The sequence below is a fragment of the Bubalus kerabau genome, chromosome 23 (assembly GCF_029407905.1).
Source record: "Bubalus kerabau isolate K-KA32 ecotype Philippines breed swamp buffalo chromosome 23, PCC_UOA_SB_1v2, whole genome shotgun sequence".
NCBI classification, from domain to species: domain Eukaryota; kingdom Metazoa; phylum Chordata; class Mammalia; order Artiodactyla; family Bovidae; genus Bubalus; species Bubalus kerabau.
The window spans coordinates 27,229,940-27,248,552 of record NC_073646.1 but is presented as its reverse complement, the minus strand read 5'-3'; the positions used below and the strand labels follow the sequence as shown (position 1 = coordinate 27,248,552).

Genomic DNA, 18,613 nt, shown 5'->3' with positions numbered 1-18,613 from the left:
AGTCTTCCCTTACCCCTCCCAACCTCTACCCTGCACGCAGGCGCAGATCACGGCTTCTCATTTCCTTCCACCCGCGCCCCCTCAAAGCTTCCCCTAGCAACAAGCTCGGGCTCCGCGCAAAGGCGGGGCGAACGCATGCGCCGCATCTCTTTCCACCACCAGTTGTCGGACAGCGCGCTGGTCTCCTCCCTCTCTAAGACTAACCCTCCCCGCCTCTTCCCACCCAGGGTCCGCGTGGCGGGGCGCGCGCGCACTCTGGCTGGGCTGCTGCCCAGCTCTCTGGCAGCAGCGGTAAGGGGCGAGGGGCGGGGCTGTTTCCTTTGGGGCCCCGCCCCCCTTGGCCCGGCGTCCTTACCGCGCTTGCGCGCTCCCGCCCGGTCTCCATCTTGGAATTGGGAGGAAGAGGGAGAGGGAGACCGGGACGAGACCAGGGCTGTGGTGCGGAGAGAGGCTGAGACTGAGAAGAGGAGAGGGAGAGAGAGCACGGGGACCGCCCTTCGCTACAATCTTTCAGCTATCCTCGGGAGAGAGAAGGGGAAAGGGAGGGGGCTGGGGCGGGAGTGGGGGCTGTCACCCTCGGACCCCGGCGTGAGAGGGGCCGTGCGGTCGGACGTCCTCGGGTAGGCCCCCTGTCGGTGGCCGAAGACCTGGGGCTCAGTCCCCTGGTCCCGAATTTCCGGGCTTGACCCCACCTTCTCAGATATCCGGGTATCAGCCCCTGAGATTCCAGATATCCGGGACTCGGGTCCCAACCTCTCTAAACCTGGGGCTCTGTTTCATAGGATTTCAAAAATCTGGGGTTCAGGACCCCGTGCGCACCAGTGTCCAGGGGTCATTCCCCACGAATTCAAATATCAGATTCAGCCTCCCCCCGTTCACATATCTGGGGTTCAGACCCCACAATCAGAAATCCGGGATTCAGCAACTGTCGCCCTCGAGGAGGAGGACTGGACCGCGAGGTCAGATCAGGTTGTCACCCCCTCCCCTCCAGGGGAGGCTTCCCGGGCCCGCCCCTCAGGAAGAGCGAAAGGCGAGGAAGAGGTGGCGAGGGGAAAGGTCTCCTTGCCCCTCTCCCTGCTTGGCAGAGCCGCTGGAGGACCCCAGGAGGAAGCGGAAGCGCTGGGGCACCACAGTGACCCCTACCAGGTGAGACACGGGGTGCAGGGGCGCGGGTCCCTGTGTCTAGATTGAGAAGAAAGGGTGCTTCTTCCTGGGAAGCTGGGCCTGGGTAGACTCTCTCCTCAGGATGGGGAAGCCAGCTGAGCCAGTGGTCAGCCTCTGGCTAGTCTTGGCTTCTGCTGCCACCTTCTTCCCCTTTCTCTTCCCCTCCTTATATCTAGTTGTTGGGGGACCTCAGATGACAGGGTCTGTCATGTCACCCGGGGTCACGCCCTACAGTCCTTGAGCTAATCAGATGGGTTTGCACCCTTCTGGTCATCTCCCTGTTCACTTTGCCCCTCACAGCTACTCCTTCATGATTGTAACTCTCTTTCCTTTGGGGTGTTAATTCCCAGACCTCTGCTCCCCGTGGTGGGTCTGCTTATCTGTTCTTGAGGCTTGGTCCGGATGGGTTTCTTGTCCTTTCAAGGAAGTGTATGTGTACATTTGTGTTTGGGGGTTCTTGGCAGTATTTCCCCTCACCTATTGTTACGTTCCAACCTCTTGCTGTGATGGTATAAGTAATCTCCTTTGTCGTAAGATTTATCGTTTACAAAGTGCTTTTTAGGTCCATTCTCTCATGTGATCTCTCATCCCATTCATGTGGTGGGGGGCTGTTTTATTGCTGTCTTCCCATTTTACAGTTGAGTATATTGAGGCCCAGAGAGGTTGCCCAAGGTCACACAGTGGCAGACTCAGGATTTGAACTCAGGTCCTTGATCAAGTCTTGCCCATGCTCCATACCTGTCTCTTGTCATCTTTCTTCTTCCATTCCTAGATTTAGCCAGGGGTCCAGAGTAGAATGGGTTGGGGTGAGATTGAAGAATGGGAGGGAGGAGAGTTTCCTTTTTAGGAGGGCTCTTCTCAGAACCTATCCTGATGGGAGACTCTGGCTCCTGCCTTCTGCCGCATGGATTTCTGTCTCTACTGTGACCTTCATCTTTACCCTGATCCCCGTCTTTGGCCTGGGTTCCTAAGAGGGCTGTGTCTTCCGACAAATGATAGTGATGTCTCTTAACAGTTAAAGCCAAGCTGCCAGGGGGTAGAATGATCCCCAAAGTATTTAAGCCTTGTGGTGATGACTCTGGAGGCAGGGAAGGAAAAATCCATATGCTGAGTGTCTGCATAATTTTTCTAAGTATGAGATCTCATTTAAAATTTCACAACAGTTCCACACGGTAATCCATTTTACTGAAGAGAAGACCAAGTGTTAAGGAACTTACTCAAAGCCCTGTTGCTGTCCACTGTGGATGAAATGCATTGGTAGTGTAGCTTAGGGTCGACAGGCTTGGGTTTCCTCGTCTATAGCATGGAGGTAACATTGTCCATTTTAGAAGGTAGTTATGATTTAGCACAAACCTTGGTAATCACTCAGATGTTTGTAATTTGAGGAAGAGGCCCCTTGTGGTGTTTGCTGGCATTTCTTATATGTGACCTGGGGTCCTCGGTTGGCATTCTTGGCTGGGTGCTGGTAAAGAGGTCAAGAAGATTTCTTTGTCAAGTTGTGAGCACCTGCCTTTGTGTGTGGGTGTGTGGTGGGGGTGAGGGGTGCTTGGCAGGGTTGCTGGCAGGAGAATGGAGAACAGGGCCTGGGAGCTGCTTGGGGCTGGGCTGAGGGCAGTCAATCAATCTCCCAGGCTATTCTGAGCCCTCTGCACCCTGGGGGCCCACCAGAGAGTGGGGCTTACTTCTTGCCCTCCAGCTTCCAGTTGGGCTGAGGAGACAAAATTAACAACACAACAGGAAACAATGCACAACAGAATATAATTACATGTTAAATTGTTAGGTGCTTTTAAGGAGCTAGAACTCTGCCCTGGGAGTCCAGTGCCACTGAAAACTCCTTTGTACCTAAATTCCAACAAGTGCTTATCCGGGCGCCTAGCCTGGAATCCCCTGGGGGGTGGGGGGTCTTGACTGATGTATTGCTGGAGTTTTCAATATTTTTCTGACTGTGGGCTCTAGAAGCTCTCCCCAAGAGCTGAGGTGGTCAGGGGAGGCTTTCTGCAGGAGGGAACCGAGCTTGGCGTGAGTTTTTGAGAGAGTAAATGAGTACACAGACCTGACTGGAGAGAAGAGCCTGTTCGCTGGCCTTGGAGAAGTCTTTCCTTTCTATGCCTCAGCGATCTCATCTGTGAAATGGTGATAACAATCCTTCCCGTCTTCTTGTATAGGGCTGTTAAAGTAGATAGGGGTAATAGTAACACCTCATAGGGTTGTGGTGAGGATTGAATGAGATAATGCACAGAAGGTGCTTACTACACATGCTCAGTACATGTTCTTTGTGCCGCCAATGTCCTGTACGTGTGTGATGGGTATGCCATCGGACTGGACAAGTAAGGCAGCCCAGATTGCAAGCCCACAGAGCCAGATGCCATTTCTCTCTGTCCTCCCATTCTGGATCTCCTGCCTGCCACAGCATCCCTGGCCCTTTTTGAGAGCGAGCCTCCTGGCCCCTCTGGGCCAGTACCCACTTGTAACAATGGCCGGATTTCCACTGCCTCCGGCCTGGCTGTTTCCTGCTCTCTTCCAGGGTGTGAGAGGTTGAGGGAGGAGGGGGCCTCCACGCCAAGGGGAATGGGAAGCTGCCTGGAAATATTTGGGGCATGGGACTTGTGGGACAGGACACTTGGGGACATGGGGCTCTAGCTGGGAGGCAGAATCTTTATTCTTGAGGGGAGATTTATGGGTTATGGGGAAATGAAACTTGTTGAGGGCTGAGAGTGTTGATGAGGATGCTGAACTCCCAGTCTTCCTGCAGTTTTAGGGACTCCAGGGACCCAGCCCCCCGTACTCTGGTTGCCAGGGCAACTTCATTATTTTTTTTTTTTGGAGCTTTGATGTTGTTCCTAATCTCCCCCTGCCCTTCCTTAGTAGTGCCTCCCCCTCGTCAGAACTAGGGGAGAAAGCAGAAACTTGAGGGGCTGGCTCCTTTCTCTCTTTGAGGCCCTGGTCTTTGTTCTAAGGGTCCCTTCTCTTCGCCAGGTCAAGCCCCACTCTCAGGGCCCCCAGGGGCCACCATGCCAGCTGGGGGCCGGGCCGGGAGCCTGAAGGACCCCGATGTGGCTGAGCTTTTCTTCAAGGATGACCCAGAAAAGCTCTTTTCTGACCTCCGTGAGATTGGCCATGGCAGCTTTGGAGCTGTGTACTTTGTGAGTTAAAGCTTGGGAGGGTGGGGTAGGGACTGTCTCCCCACTGTGGACCTCCAAACAGCCCTGTATGCTCCTCTCCTCCACCACACCAGTCTTTCCTGCCCTCTCCTACTGGGCCAGCAAGTCTTCTTGCTGCCTAATGCTTTCTGGGGACCTTCACTACCTTCTGGTCTGGTCCTCAGGCCCGGGATGTCCGGAATAGTGAGGTGGTGGCCATCAAGAAGATGTCCTACAGTGGAAAGCAGTCAAATGAGGTAGGTTGAGCTTGACAGACTGGGTAGGATGCCGAGGACCCCAGTCTTAAGATACAGGCTAAGTAAACCTCTTCTCCCCTTTCTTACCTTCTCTCAGAAATGGCAGGACATCATCAAGGAGGTGCGGTTCCTACAGAAGCTTCGGCATCCCAATACCATTCAGTACCGGGGCTGTTACCTGAGGGAGCACACAGCTTGGGTGAGCTAGCCCCCGACTCTGCCCTCATCATCTTTGCCAGTACTCAGGCCTGTCCTTATCCTGGTCTAGTCTCTGAGGTGGGCCCTGTTCAGGGTGTTGTCATGCAGATCTTGGGAGGGAGAAAATTTCTCCCAACCTTTTTAGTCCTCAAACAAACTCATAAGTCATATTGTTCATCCAGAAGGAGAGGCTGAAGAGTGATGTAGCCTGTTAGCAGTTGAAGTGGGGCGCATGGGCTGGAGGAGCAGGAGATTGAATGATAGGATTCAGCTGCTGGTGGTAGTGACGTCTTAGGCTCTTTCTAAAGGAAAGGAAAGTGAAGTTGCTCAGTCATCTCCGACTTTTTGCGACCCCACAGACTGTAGCCTACCAGGCTCCTCTGTCCATGGGATTTTCCAGGCAGTAGTACTGGAGTGGATTGCCATTTCCTTCTCCAGGGGATCTTCCCAACCCAGGGCTTGAACCCAGGTCTCCCGCATTGTAGACAGATGCTTTACTGTCTGAGCCACCAGTGAAGTCAAGGTCCTAACTCCAGGGACTTCCCCCACCTTTTTGTTTTCTCGGTTGTCCTTTCTCCCTGTTATTACCCTGGGGGGCGTTGCTTGAGTAGTGGCTAGGCAAGGAAGCCCTCTGTTTTGGATCTCTCCCCGAGTGAGCTAGGCCAGGGGTGGCCACGTCTGCTGATCTCTGACCCTTGACCCTTCTATAGCTGGTGATGGAGTATTGCCTGGGTTCAGCTTCTGACCTTCTGGAAGGTAAGTGATTCTTTGGCCAACAAGTGGGAGAAGGGAGAAGAGCAGAGAAGCTGTAGGGGATGGGTAAAGGGGAAGTAGTTCCAGCCCCACCCTGGACTCCCTCATTTGATGGTTTTCCCTTACTCCCCAGTGCACAAGAAGCCCCTTCAGGAGGTCGAGATTGCAGCTGTGACCCACGGGGCCCTTCAGGGCCTGGCTTATCTGCACTCCCACAACATGATCCATAGGTACAAGCAGCGTGATGGCTGGGAGGGAGCTGGTGTTCTGTGTACCACCCCTCCTTGTGCTGGGCTGTAGTCTTCTTGGCCAAAGCCCCTGCCCAGCCTTCCTGAGATGCATGTCTTACCCCTGTGCTTTGCCTTCGGCAGGGATGTGAAGGCTGGAAACATCCTGCTGTCAGAGCCAGGCTTGGTGAAACTGGGGGACTTCGGCTCTGCATCCATCATGGCACCTGCCAACTCCTTCGTGGGCACCCCGTACTGGTGAGTGGGAGTGGTGGTGAATGGAGAGAGCTCCCGGGATGTTGGGAGCAGGAGTTGGCAGGGTCTGGGCGGGTGATTAGCCTCTCTCTCCTGACCATTCTCCCAGGATGGCTCCAGAAGTGATCCTGGCGATGGATGAGGGGCAGTACGATGGCAAGGTGGATGTCTGGTCCTTAGGCATAACCTGCATCGAGCTGGGTAAGGATATTTGTCTCTCTGCTCCTTTACCCTCTTCTCTCCATTCCTTTCTCTTTTTCTTACTTTATCCCTACACTGTCCCATCCTCTGAGGCTTCCAGGCACCTGTCCATTTTGAGGACCCTTGATTCCCAGTACAAGCAGCTGTCAAACCCTGCCATTTCTTAGGCCAGAAGATTTCATAGCATTCATCTTTTTCTGTCCACTACTCTAGTTCTAAATCTTTTTTTTGAGTGCCCACTGTGTGCCATGCACTGTGCTAGTAGGTTTTGAGGGTAGAGCAGTGAATGAGGTTCCTGCTTTCTTGGAATTTAAATTCAAGTGGGGTAAGTAGGCATTTTTTCTCTCTATGTGAAAAAAGCTGAATGGAAATGATATAGTAACAGTACAATCAGAAAACAAGGGACTTGACCTAGTTAGGGGCTGAAGAAGGTCTTCTTGTAGCAGAGATGTCTAAACAGAACCACACAACAAATAATAGGTAACTGTTGGAAGGCTTGTAGAGAAAAGCATTACAGACAGAGAAGGAGGAGCAGGCCTGGGGAACTAAGACTAGCTTTAGTTAGTAGCAAAAAGCAGTGAGTGATAAGGCCAAAGAGTTTGGTTCAGTGAGTTCATGAGGTCTTGAAGCCATGTCGAGGTTCTCTTTTCTGCCAGCCAATGCTATTGCAACAACTGTTTTAGGGAGAAAATGTTTGTAAGCGCCCCGCCCCCCCTGCCACACACACACAAGTTCAGGCACAAAATAGGTGCCCAAGAAAGAGATGCTTTTAGTTACTATTACCAACAACTTCCTGTCATGATCTTTCCCACTGCCAGTCTCTTCTTCCTTCCATTCTCTTTTACATCAGAGATGTCCTGTTGTTTTCTCTCCTCCTCAGAGCCTCCCTGTTGCCTTCAAGACTGAAGCCATCCCCGTTCTTACTTACACCAAGCTTAAGGCTCTTGCTTCCTAAAGGCTGGCTTTCCCCTTTACAAGCTCCACCTCTAAGTGTGCTATGAATATTTCCTCTTAATTACCTTTGTACCGTGTCCTTGGCCTGATGTTGGAGATTTGGACTTGGCCTTTCCCTCTGTCTACACATGTACTGTTTAAGGCCATGAACAGATAGTAGGCAATGGAAGTATGTGAAACGCCAGTATAAGAAAAATCTAGAGCTATCCATTTTATTGTTAATTTTTGGTACAGAAATGTGCACAAAAAAACTATTTCTCTATTATAGACAGAAAACATCAATCTTGACTGTAAATGGCAACTGATACTCAGTTGGTGTCAGAGAAGCAGTATGGAGGAGACTAAGGCAAACTGGAGGTTGCTGTTCCCAGGAGAACAGGCAGCTATTGTTTAGCTCCAGCCCATTGTTATGCAGGAATGTAGGCTTCATTTCACCAGATCTAATTTTTTTAAAAAGAAACTGGAAATTTAGGTTATTTCGTTGCTAGTGTCAGAATTTAAAAATCATTGTCGAGGCCCAAACCAAAACAATACAAAACATTTGTCTGGGCCACAAGGGGCTTCTGGCTTGCAACTTCTGAACTAAAGCCTACCTCCATTATTCGTTTTTCCAAACAAGCTTCCCTGAAACCGCTGCAAGTGGACCAACTTGAAGGCCTGGCTTCCCAGCCATTTACTGTTTTGTTCTTAGGCCAGTTATTAGCACTTTGAACTTGATGTTATTTGTTCAGTCTCATTTAACCTTCTCTGTTAGACTGGAGATTCCTTGAAGACAAGGCCTGTCTGTTTATCTTTTTCAGTACCTAAGCAAGTTTTTTGCTCTCATTGGGCACCTGGTAAATATTAACTGGGCTGGCAAATGAATGTGCTTCCCTCTGCCTTTGTTGGTGCTTTTGCGTGTGTTGTTTTCTCTGATCCCTGTTCTACCCACGTGCAGCAGAAAGGCTGGATATTGCCTCTTAGAGAGGAAGGAATTGATTGAGGTTATGGGAATTGCTTAGGGTCGGGGAGCGGGGGGTGGACCAGAGTCTTCTGATTTCAATTTCAGTCTCCTCTGCCCACCTTCCAGCTCTCACCTTCTCCCCCTTGACCTTTCTCTGTAGCGGAACGGAAACCACCGCTGTTTAACATGAATGCGATGAGTGCCTTATACCACATTGCACAGAACGAGTCCCCCGTGCTCCAGTCAGGACACTGGTGAGGACTGGGGTTTCTGGGCCCAGGGGTTAGGCCGTAGGGGTAAGGCTGCCTGACTCATGTCCTCTTTACCCCACCCTTACCCTCCTGTGACTTCTAGGTCTGAGTACTTCCGGAATTTTGTCGACTCCTGCCTTCAGAAAATCCCTCAAGACAGACCAACCTCAGAGGTTCTTCTGAAGGTGAGGGCTCACTGACCTAGTATTCTCCTAGAATTGAAGTTTGTTGGAATCACAGAAACCCCTCAGTGAAAGTAGTGATTCCTGATTCTTCCTCTACCAAGAACTTCATTTATGAATTCCCATACCCATCCCCAGTGCCCAGTGGACTCTGTTTTGCAAGAGTTTGTCTAGGAGACTGCCTTTATCAAGTAATAGTTTGTTTTCACATCTTCCATTAATCCAAGACATATAATTGCAAGTCAGAGCTTCTGGTCAGCATGCGATAACCAGAGTTGCCACACTGATCTTAATGTAATTCAAGCCAAAAGCCTATGTAACCTTGTCATGGGTAAATGTATGATTTCCCTAGGTGTTTTTCAAGTTACCAAAAGTAGAGGGGCCCACATTCCTTCAGAGATCTATGGGGGCCCTGGGACCCCTAGTTGGGAACTGTCTAGTTTGATCCACTTATTTTATAACTGTGGGATGCCTTGTGAGGCCCAGAGAGGCCTCATGACATCTCCAGGGGCACAGAGCACTTTGAAGACCTGGACTAGAATCCAGATCTCTGGCTATTCTTGCCTGTCAGCCGTGCCTGGAGGAACAAGAGTGTCTGGGGAGTAGAGACTGGGTGTTTAAAATTAATGTGGGAGGAGGGCTTGGGACAAGGCCAGCATCAGGCTATGGTGGGCACAGGCCCCAGGGGAGTGCCTCGGGCCAGAGGGAATGCCAGGATCCATGGGATGTTGGGGTACGGGGGTGCTTGGCAGCAGGTCTCAGTGTTCTCTTCCCCCAGCACCGCTTTGTGCTCCGTGAGCGGCCACCCACAGTCATCATGGACCTCATCCAGAGGACCAAGGATGCTGTTCGGGAGCTGGACAACCTGCAGTACCGCAAGATGAAGAAGATCCTGTTCCAGGAGGCGCCCAATGGCCCTGGCGCGGAGGCCCCAGAGGAGGAGGAGGTGACCCAGGGTGCCCTGCCACCATCTTCACCACCGTGTTGTACTTGCCTCCGAGCAGCTGCTTGGTGCTGCTCCCCCACCCCTCTTCATACTCTCTGTCTCCGTGTGCTACTTCCACGTGCGCTTGCCTTGCCCTTCGCCTTCCCTGCCCAACAGCCCACGTCCTGTCCACAGGAGGCAGAGCCCTACATGCACCGGGCCGGGACGCTGACCAGTCTAGAGAGTAGCCATTCAGTGCCCAGCATGTCCATCAGCGCCTCCAGCCAGAGCAGCTCAGTCAACAGCCTGGCAGATGCCTCTGATAATGAGGAGGAGGAAGAGGAGGAGGAAGAGGAGGAGGAGGAGGAAGAAGGTCCTGAAGCCCGGGAGATGGCCATGATGCAGGAGGGGGAGCACACAGTCACCTCCCACAGCTCCATCATCCACCGGCTGCCGGTATGCAGCTGTGCCTGAGTAGGCTTGACAGCCACAGGGCCGTGCTCCAGGTCTGACGGGGTTTTCAGGGAACTCTCTCTGGACCCTCTGACCTCTGAGACTCGGGCATTCCTTCCACCTTCTCTTCCTCTAGGGCTCTGATAACCTCTATGATGACCCCTACCAGCCAGAGATGACCCCAGGGCCTCTCCAGCCACCTGCGGCCCCGGCTCCCACCTCTGCCACCTCTTCGGCCCGCCGACGGGCCTACTGCCGCAACAGGGACCACTTTGCCACCATCCGTACTGCCTCCCTGGTGAGCACAGCCATCCTAGGTCCCCCAGACTACTAAGTTCAGAAATGGCTTTCTCCCAGTGGGGTGTGATTAAGTCCAGATTGCAGACTCTGTTGCTGTCACTTCCTTCTTACCTCGACTGTCTCACCTAAATCCTCCCCTCTCGCCTCCCTTCTCTCAGTAGACTGTTTTGGTCATGTTGCCCAACTCTCACCCTGTCTTTGTGACTAGACTTAAATATCATCTCCTGGTGTGTCTTCCCAGGCTCCTGGCCAGCCAGGTGCTTCGTGTCCTGTGCTTTGGTGCTCCTGAACAGCATTGTGACAGGTTTGCTGGATTCTGTGCCCCTAGAGAACAGAGATGGTATATAGGTATCTGCCTGTACCAATAATTGGCTTGCCGGCCCCCACACCTGCCTGTATTTAATCCTTCCAACTTTTCTGGGAGGGTGAGGATATGATTCCATTTAAGAGATGACACAGTTGTGACTCAGAAGGGTTCCCTTTAGTAGTTCTCAAATTCTGTAACCAGTACCTTGGTCCTCTCCTAAAATAAAGGCATGGCATTTGGGGGTTTTTTTCCCTCAGTTGATAGGAAAACTATGTTTTCATAAGATACAGTTTTTTGTCTATAATTTTAGTAGACTTTTAGATTACGTTCTTGTATAGCTGTGTTGACAGTCCTCTTGGAGGCCATTGGTTGGTCTGTTATGTTCTTTTAGCTTCTCCTTATGACTGGTTGTTCTGCTAGGATAACTCTAAAGACCCTCTTAGGCTTGGTGCTTTGTGATACCGTGAGAAAGGTCTGGGACTTTTAGGGATTTGGCCATCTGAACTAGTTTGGGGCCATTGACATAGCCTTTGAACAATGGGATCTGAGTTCAAACTTAAGATGAGGGCATTCAGGTCCAGTGTTCTTGTCATCCAGCATCCTATGGTCTGTATTCTGCCTCCATACCTGAGCTGTAAAGGGTCTTCAGTGTTTGCTGAAGGGGAAGGAACAATCACTTTCTAGTTCAGAGTATTCTAGATACTATTACACAGGTAGCAAACTTAATCTCCACAGCCCCCTATGAGGAGGTGTTACTGTCTCCTGTAACAGAACTGAGGCTTAGCAGCATTAACTTTCTTGAAGTCACATGGTTAGAAAGTGGCAGAACTGGGGATCTGGGCCCAGGTCTGTCTTGATTCTTTTACTCTTTTGAATCTATCTGAATTGTCCCTACTTTTAGGCAAGACCCCGTGTTCAATCCCTTTTCTTGTCTGATGCGGTCACACCAACCCATGAGGGAGATGATGTCTCCATTCTCCAGTGGAGGTGGCAGGCTCAGAGAGGTTGAGTGAGGAAGGTGCCAAATGAGAATTAAACCCATGCATCTAAAACTCAGGTTCTCGCCCACACAGCACGAAGACCGCGTGTGTGTTACTAATACGGGGCCAGAGCTGCGCCCCACTCCTCACCTTTCTCCCTCCCCAGGTCAGCCGCCAGATTCAGGAGCATGAGCAGGACTCAGCCCTGCGGGAGCAGCTGAGTGGCTATAAGCGGATGCGACGCCAGCACCAGAAGCAGCTGCTGGCGTTGGAGTCACGGCTGAGGGGCGAGCGCGAGGAGCACAGTGCGCGGCTGCAGCGGGAGCTCGAGGCACAGCGGGCTGGCTTTGGGGCTGAGGCCGAAAAGCTGTCCCGGCGGCACCAGGCCATCGGGGAGAAGGAGGCGCGAGCTGCTCAGGCTGAGGAGCGGAAGTTCCAGCAGCACATCCTTGGGCAGCAGAAGAAGGAGCTGGCTGCCCTGCTGGAGGCGCAGAAGCGAACCTACAAACTGCGGAAGGAGCAGCTGAAGGAGGTGGGTTTGGGCCGCAGCTGTGGGTGGGGTTGGTAGGGGAGTGAGGCAGGCCCTGACCCCCTGGCTCTCCCACTGCCCTTTCCTAGGAACTCCAGGAGAACCCCAGCACCCCCAAGCGGGAGAAGGCTGAGTGGCTTTTGCGGCAGAAGGAGCAGCTACAGCAGTGCCAGGCAGAGGAGGAGGCTGGGTTGCTGCGGCGGCAGCGCCAGTACTTTGAGCTGCAGTGTCGCCAGTACAAGCGCAAGATGCTGCTGGCGCGCCACAGCCTAGACCAGGACCTGCTGCGAGAGGTAGGCCTCCCCCTCCCCTGGTCGCCTCCCAGGTCCCAGGCTCCTGCCCTGTTTAATCTGCCTCACTTGGGACCATCTTTTCTCTCTGCCCTCATTCATGTTGTGGGTTGGCTTCTTTTCAGCATCTCTCTGACTTCTCGTGCCCACCAGACCCCAAGTGAGTTCCCAACCTGCCAGGAGCTTGGCACCCTTTTCCCTTTCACCCATACCCCTCATCTCCCCACCGTCACTTCCCTTGCCAAGAAGTCCTGGGGCTCTCGTTTTCTTGACACTCACAAGGCTTCCTAACTGCTTTCTGGCCCCTGCCTCCCTTTTGCCTCAGGACTTGAACAAGAAACAGACACAGAAGGACTTGGAGTGTGCGCTGCTTCTGCGGCAGCATGAGGCCACGCGGGAGCTGGAGCTCCGGCAGCTGCAGGCCGTGCAGCGCACTCGGGCTGAGCTCACCCGCCTGCAGCACCAGACGGAGCTGGGCAACCAGCTGGAGTACAATAAGCGGCGTGAGCAGGAGTTGCGGCAGAAGCATGCGGCCCAGGTTCGCCAGCAGCCCAAGAGCCTCAAAGTACGTGCAGGCCAGCGTCCCCCGGGCCTCCCACTCCCCGTTCCTGGGGCTGTGGGACCACCTAACACAGGCACCCCTAGAGAAGAGCAACCCTGCTCACCTGGCCAGGAGGCAGTCCTGGACCAAAGAATGCTGGGAGAGGAGGAGGAAGCAGTTCCAGAGAGGATTCTGGGGAAGGAAGGGGCTGCCTTGGAGCCAGAGGAGCAGAGGATACTGGGGGAAGAGTCAGGAACCGCTAGCCCCAGTCCACAAAACCACGAGAGTTTGGTTTATGAGGAGGTTTGGGGGCTACCTGAGGAGGAGACAGAGGAGCTTAGAGTGCCATCCCCAGCACCCCAGGAGAGGAGCATTGTGGGCCAGGAGGCATCGGTGGAATGGAGGTTGTGGGGGAAGGAGGATGGCAGCCTCTTGGGTGAGGACTTTGAGCTTGACTGGGTCCAGGGTCCGGCACTGACCCCAGTCCCTGAGGAGGAAGAGGAAGAGGAGGAGGGGGCTCCATTTAGGACCCCAAGGGATCCTGGAGATGGCTGTCCCTCACCAGACATCCCCCCGGAACCCCCTCCAACGCATTTGAGGCCAGGCACTACTAGCCAGCTCCCTGGACTCCTGTCCCATGGCCTCCTGGCTGGACTATCCTTTGCAGTGGGGTCCTCCTCGGGCCTCTTGCCCCTACTACTACTGCTGCTGCTCCCATTGCTGGCGGCCCAGGGTGGGGGCGGCCTGCAGGCAGCCCTGCTGGCCCTTGAGGTGGGGCTGGTGGGCCTGGGGGCCTCCTACCTACTTCTTTGTACAGCTCTGCACCTGCCCCCCAGTCTGTTCCTACTCCTGGCTCAGGGCACCGCACTGGGGGCTGTCCTCAGTCTGAGCTGGCGCCGAGGCCTCCTGGGCGTCCCTCTGGGCCTTGGGGCTGCCTGGCTCCTCGCCTGGCCAGGCCTGGCTCTACCTCTGGCAGCTCTGGCGGCAGGGGGCAAATGGGTGCGACAGCAGGGCCCCCGGATGCGCCGGGGCATCTCTCGACTCTGGTTGCGGGCTCTGCTGCGCCTATCACCCATGGTCTTCCGGGCCCTGCAGGGCTGTGGAGCCGTGGGGGACCGGGGCCTATTTGCACTGTACCCCAAGACCAACAAGGATGGTTTCCGCAGCCGTATTCCTGTCCCTGGGCCCCGAAGGGGTAATCCTCGCACTGCCCGACACCCACTAGCCCTTTTGGCCAGGTTTTGGGCCCTGTGCAAGGGCTGGAACTGGCGCCTTGCCCGGGCCAGCCAAAGTTTAGCCACCTGCCTGCCCCCCTGGGTTGTCCACACACTGGCCAGTTGGGGCCTGCTTCGGGGTGAGCGGCCCAGCCGTATCCCCCGGCTGCTTCCACGCAGCCAGCGCCAGCTGGGCCCTCCTGCCTCCCACCAGCCACCGCCAGGGATGCTCGCTGGGCGGAGATCCCGAGCCCGCCAGTCCAGGGCCCTGCCTCCCTGGAGGTGACCAATTCCAGCTCCTCCCAAGCCTGAATCCAGAGCATTGAGCACTTTATCTCCCACTACTCAGTGAAGTTTCTCCATTCCCTGGCCTCTCCTCCCATTCACCCCACACCCCACACCTCACCCCCCAGCCCTTCAGCCTCGAGACAGGCAGCCTCCTCCGCCATGGAGTCTGGAGATGATACTTTGTGTTCTCCTGATGCTCCTCCCCACCCTAAGTTATTGCTGTTCTCCCGCTGTGTGTGTGCTCATCCTCACCCTCATCGACTCAGGCCTGGGGCCAGGGGTGGCAATGGGTGGGAAGAGTCATGTTTTTTTTTTTTTTTTTTTTTCTCTCTTTGATTTTGTTTTTCTGTCTCCCTTCCAACCTGTCCCCTTTCCCCCACCAAAAAAAAAAAAAAGAAAAAGACAAACACAAATAAAATATCTGAGCGGAACTGTACCTTTGGCCCAGGCTGCCTCTGTCTGCTTTGTCCTGCCGCCTAGCCTCCCCGGTATGCCCCCAGTCTGGACCCTTGGCCCCCAGTTCCATGACCTTTTCACCCCATCTGCGTTATCTCAACCCGTTTCACTCCTCAGCCTCATCTTTTCTACCTTCATAGCTTCATTGCACCATGACCACTACCACCTCGGCAGGGCTGGGTCCCTGTTGAGCTGCTTGGCCCCACGGTTCCCCTGTATGTGGATTCCTCCCAGAGAGTGCTCAGGTCCTGGGTCCTTTTCGTCCTCATTCACTGCCTTTTCTCCCAATCCACTCCCTGTGTGGTTCCCTTCTGTCTGGGAGCTGAGTTTCTCTCCTGGCATCAGGGCTGGGGGATGGGACTGCAAACCCTCCCCAGTAGGGGGTGGTGAGTTTGGGGGCCCAAAAGTGTGGGGGCCATGGAAATGGGATTGGTTGTGGGCTTGGAGTGGGAGCTGAGTGCACAAGGGCCGGGCTGGAATGTGGAGGTCTGGTCAGGGTGACAGCTGCTGGCCTGTTAAACTTGTCAGGCCCTTTCTGGCCACCGCCTTTGCCCCTTTCCCTTGTGTGACCCAAAATGGGGCCACCCTTTCTTACCCATTTCTTGGCTTGGTGTTTATCCTTCTTCCCTCCCTCCCACCCTGAGGTGATGAACCTGGGGCTTCCTCTCTTTCCTCAGCTTTGTTACTGTCTTCCATGGGTGTGTTGAGTGACTTGGTTTTCTCACTCGTGTATATTCTGTATCTGCTCACAGGCATCTATCTACAGGTCATATTTTCTTCCTCCTCTGCATGGTCAAAACTTCTTGTGTGCACTCAGTACTTGAAAGATTCTCAGTTCCCTCTTCATGAACTCTCCTGATGTTTCTTGTGAGTTGTCCACCCAACTCTGAATATGCTCTTGGAAGCTCTCTTGTTCTCTTTGCGTCTCTTGCCCATTGAGCATCTTCTTGATCTCTCTCCACACAACCCCATCTCTCCGTGTCTGTCTGTATACAGCTCCCCCGCCCCCTCTGTCTAACATGTTTTCTGTTTCTCTCCCTCTCCCTGTCTCTGCTGCTGTCTCCTCTCCTCCTCTCTTTCTTCTCCCCCTCTCCCCTGGTTGTTCCTCCTCCTCCCCCTGCCCCCATCTCCCTTTGGTCCGTCCACTGCATAGTCTAAGGAGCTGCAGATCAAGAAGCAGTTCCAGGAGACGTGTAAGATCCAGACTCGGCAGTACAAGGCTCTGCGGGCCCATTTGCTGGAGACCACGCCCAAAGCTCAGCACAAGAGCCTCCTTAAGCGGCTCAAGGAAGAACAGACCCGCAAGCTGGCAATCCTAGCCGAGCAGTACGACCAGTCCATCTCAGAGATGCTCAGCTCACAGGCGGTGAGGCCTGGGGTCCAGGGAGGGAGCATGGTGGAGGTTGGCCTTTATATTTCCAGCTTAGCTGTGAACACTGGAAGCGGGGAGTATAGAGAGAGAAGGGGCTTTTTGTTCTTGGGAAACTCAGATACTCTCCCACTGTTGGGATTCTCTGCAACAGTTTTATTATTTCTCTTTAAGTATTTTCTTAAGGTCTTGACAAAGCCAGCCTGCCTACTCCACCGAGAACCACCAAGGAAAGAATGGCTGTACTTTTTTCCTGGGCCTGAGTTAGTTTAATGTGTGAACAGGGAGCAAATCAAAATGAGTGTGGCCTTCAGGCCAGTTGGAGGGTTTTGAAGGTTGCTGTTAGCGATCACATGACACAGGAATGGGCCACTTAACACAGTATAAAAAGTGAAAGTGTCCTTATTCATTTGCCATGCCCTCACCTAATCCCACCTCTCAGAGGTAATTGTTAAAAATGAATTGTATTAGATTTTTTTCCTATGCATATTTGGAAATTATATTAAAAACTTGAACCAAAATGGAATTACTTTGCAAACTGTCCTCTTAACTTCTTTTTCCACCTAATATTTCTTGGACATCTTTCCATGTCAGTACATGTCTCATTTTTTAAGAGCATAGGATTTCCCATGGTACAGATGTACCATGATTTATTTAACCCATCCCTTATTGGTGGATGTTTAGGTTGTTTCCAGTATTTTGCTATTACAACGCTTCAGTGAACATCTTCGAGCACATGTGCAAGTATACGTGGGGGATAAATTCCTGGAAGTGTAATTGCTGTGTCACAGGGTATGATGACCTTCATTCTGATAGATGTTGAGACTGGCTGCTTCTTGAAACCTTAGGGCCCAGGCCTACTGGGGCAGGGGAGGATTGTGGGGGTTGGAGAGGAGGCCCTTAAAACTTGTTCTTCCTGGTCTCTAGCTGCGGCTTGATGAAACCCAGGAAGCAGAGTTCCAGGCCCTTCGGCAGCAGCTGCAACAAGAGCTGGAGCTGCTCAATGCTTACCAGAGCAAGATCAAGATCCGCACAGAGAGTCAGCATGAACGGGAGCTGCGGGAGCTGGAGCAGAGAGTAGCCCTGAGGCGGGCCCTGCTGGAGCAGCGGGTGAGAGGGCTGGGCTCCAGGATGGGCTGGGGAGGGCAGCCCCCATCCTGGACCCTCTAACCTCTCTTCTGGGTACCCCAGGTAGAAGAGGAGCTGCTGGCCCTGCAGACAGGGCGCTCTGAGCGAATCCGGAGTTTGCTTGAGCGGCAGGCCCGTGAGATCGAGGCTTTCGATGCTGAGAGCATGAGGCTGGGCTTCTCCAGTATGGCTCTGGGGGGCATCCCAGCTGAGGCTGCTGCCCAGGGCTATCCTGCTCCACCCCCTGCCCCCGCCTGGCCCTCCCGGCCAGTTCCCCGTTCAGGGGCGCACTGGAGCCATGGCCCTCCTCCACCAGGCATGCCGCCCCCGGCCTGGCGTCAGCCCGCTCTCTTGGCTCCCCCGGGTCCCCCAAACTGGCTGGGGCCTCCGGCACAGAGCGGCACACCCCGTGGTGGAGCCCTGTTGCTGCTAAGAAACAGCCCCCAGCCCCTGCGGCGAGCAGCCTCAGGGGGCAGTGGCAGTGACAGTGTGGGCCCGCCTGCTGCTGCAGTGCCTGGGCCTCTGAGCCGCAGCACCAGTGTCGCTTCCCACATCCTCAATGGTTCCTCCCACTTCTATTCCTGAAGTACAAGGTGGATATGAGCAGATGAATGAGGCAGGGGTGGGTGGAGCCTGATCCTGGAGGGCTGTAAGCCTGAGGTCCACCCAAGGGTGGGGGATAGGATGTTGGCTCCAGCTCCTCCCCTCGGACCTCATCTCATGAGCTTCTTGGGCTGGCCAGCGGCCCAAGGCCAGCTTGGGCATAGGTGCCTCAAGGCTGGCCGGGAGCCCTTGCCTCCCCACCATGGTGCCAGGGTTTCTCTCCATCACGGCCTCGGGAAAGGAGGGAGATAATGTGTGTCAAATATTTATCTAGTCCCCTGGGGGAGGGGGAAGGGTGGGTCTAGATATATTATATAAAGAGAACTATACTACCCCCTGGAATGGGGCCATGGACTGGGGACGCCAGGCCCCCAGACTTGGGATGTGGCAGAGCAGGTCTGGGGCCTGGGAGGGAAGAACGGGAGGAAAAGGCCTTCCTGAAAGGAGATCAGGATGGGGTCTTGGGGTCAGGATGCCTGGGTCTCTCCATTCCCCCGTTGCTGTCTGAAGTCCTGTGCCGTCTTGTCCTTTTATCTTTTTTTTTTTTTTAATTGAGATCAGAGCTGGGGCAGGTGAACAAGATAAAAACCTTGGAAGGGGCTGCTCCCGGGCCTGGGGGCAGTCATGAGAGCCCCTCCCAGCTATGGGGCTGGCACAGAGCCCTACAGCAAGCTTTTAATAAACTGTTGGTTATTCTGACAGATC

At 53.9% G+C, this 18,613-nt stretch overlaps 1 protein-coding gene across 2 annotated transcripts; it reads left to right on the top strand.

The window, feature by feature from the left end:
- The first annotated feature begins 548 nt into the window (after positions 1-548).
- Positions 549-18,612, top strand: TAOK2 (TAO kinase 2). Of its 2 annotated transcripts, XM_055562201.1 has the most exons (19): positions 556-1,146; positions 4,141-4,307; positions 4,490-4,561; positions 4,659-4,760; positions 5,470-5,515; positions 5,646-5,742; positions 5,884-5,997; positions 6,104-6,195; positions 8,253-8,346; positions 8,447-8,528; positions 9,304-9,471; positions 9,646-9,906; positions 10,040-10,201; positions 11,657-12,022; positions 12,109-12,312; positions 12,635-12,874; positions 15,962-16,174; positions 17,105-17,287; positions 17,369-18,612. In XM_055562201.1, exons 2-19 carry the CDS (start codon positions 4,176-4,178, stop codon positions 17,888-17,890), a joined length of 3,150 nt encoding a protein of 1,049 aa, XP_055418176.1. In that variant the 5' UTR covers positions 556-1,146; positions 4,141-4,175; the 3' UTR covers positions 17,891-18,612. The 2 variants fall into 2 exon arrangements, with proteins under 2 accessions (XP_055418175.1, XP_055418176.1); XM_055562200.1 differs by lacking the exons at positions 15,962-16,174; positions 17,105-17,287; positions 17,369-18,612 and having other exon boundaries at positions 549-1,146; positions 12,635-14,788.
- The last annotated feature ends 1 nt before the right edge of the window (position 18,613 follows it).

What these genes read in the sequence shown, in the direction of transcription:
- TAOK2 (XM_055562200.1), top strand. Translation starts at nt 4,176, where the DNA reads ATGCCAGCTGGGGGCCGGGCCGGGAGCCTGAAGGACCCCGATGTGGCT. An exon ending in GCTTTGGAGCTGTGTACTTT is followed by an intron (nt 4,308 to 4,489) that starts GTGAGTTAAAGC and finishes TCTGGTCCTCAG; the next exon opens with GCCCGGGATGTCCGGAATAG. An exon ending in GGAAGGAGCAGCTGAAGGAG is followed by an intron (nt 12,023 to 12,108) that starts GTGGGTTTGGGC and finishes GCCCTTTCCTAG; the next exon opens with GAACTCCAGGAGAACCCCAG.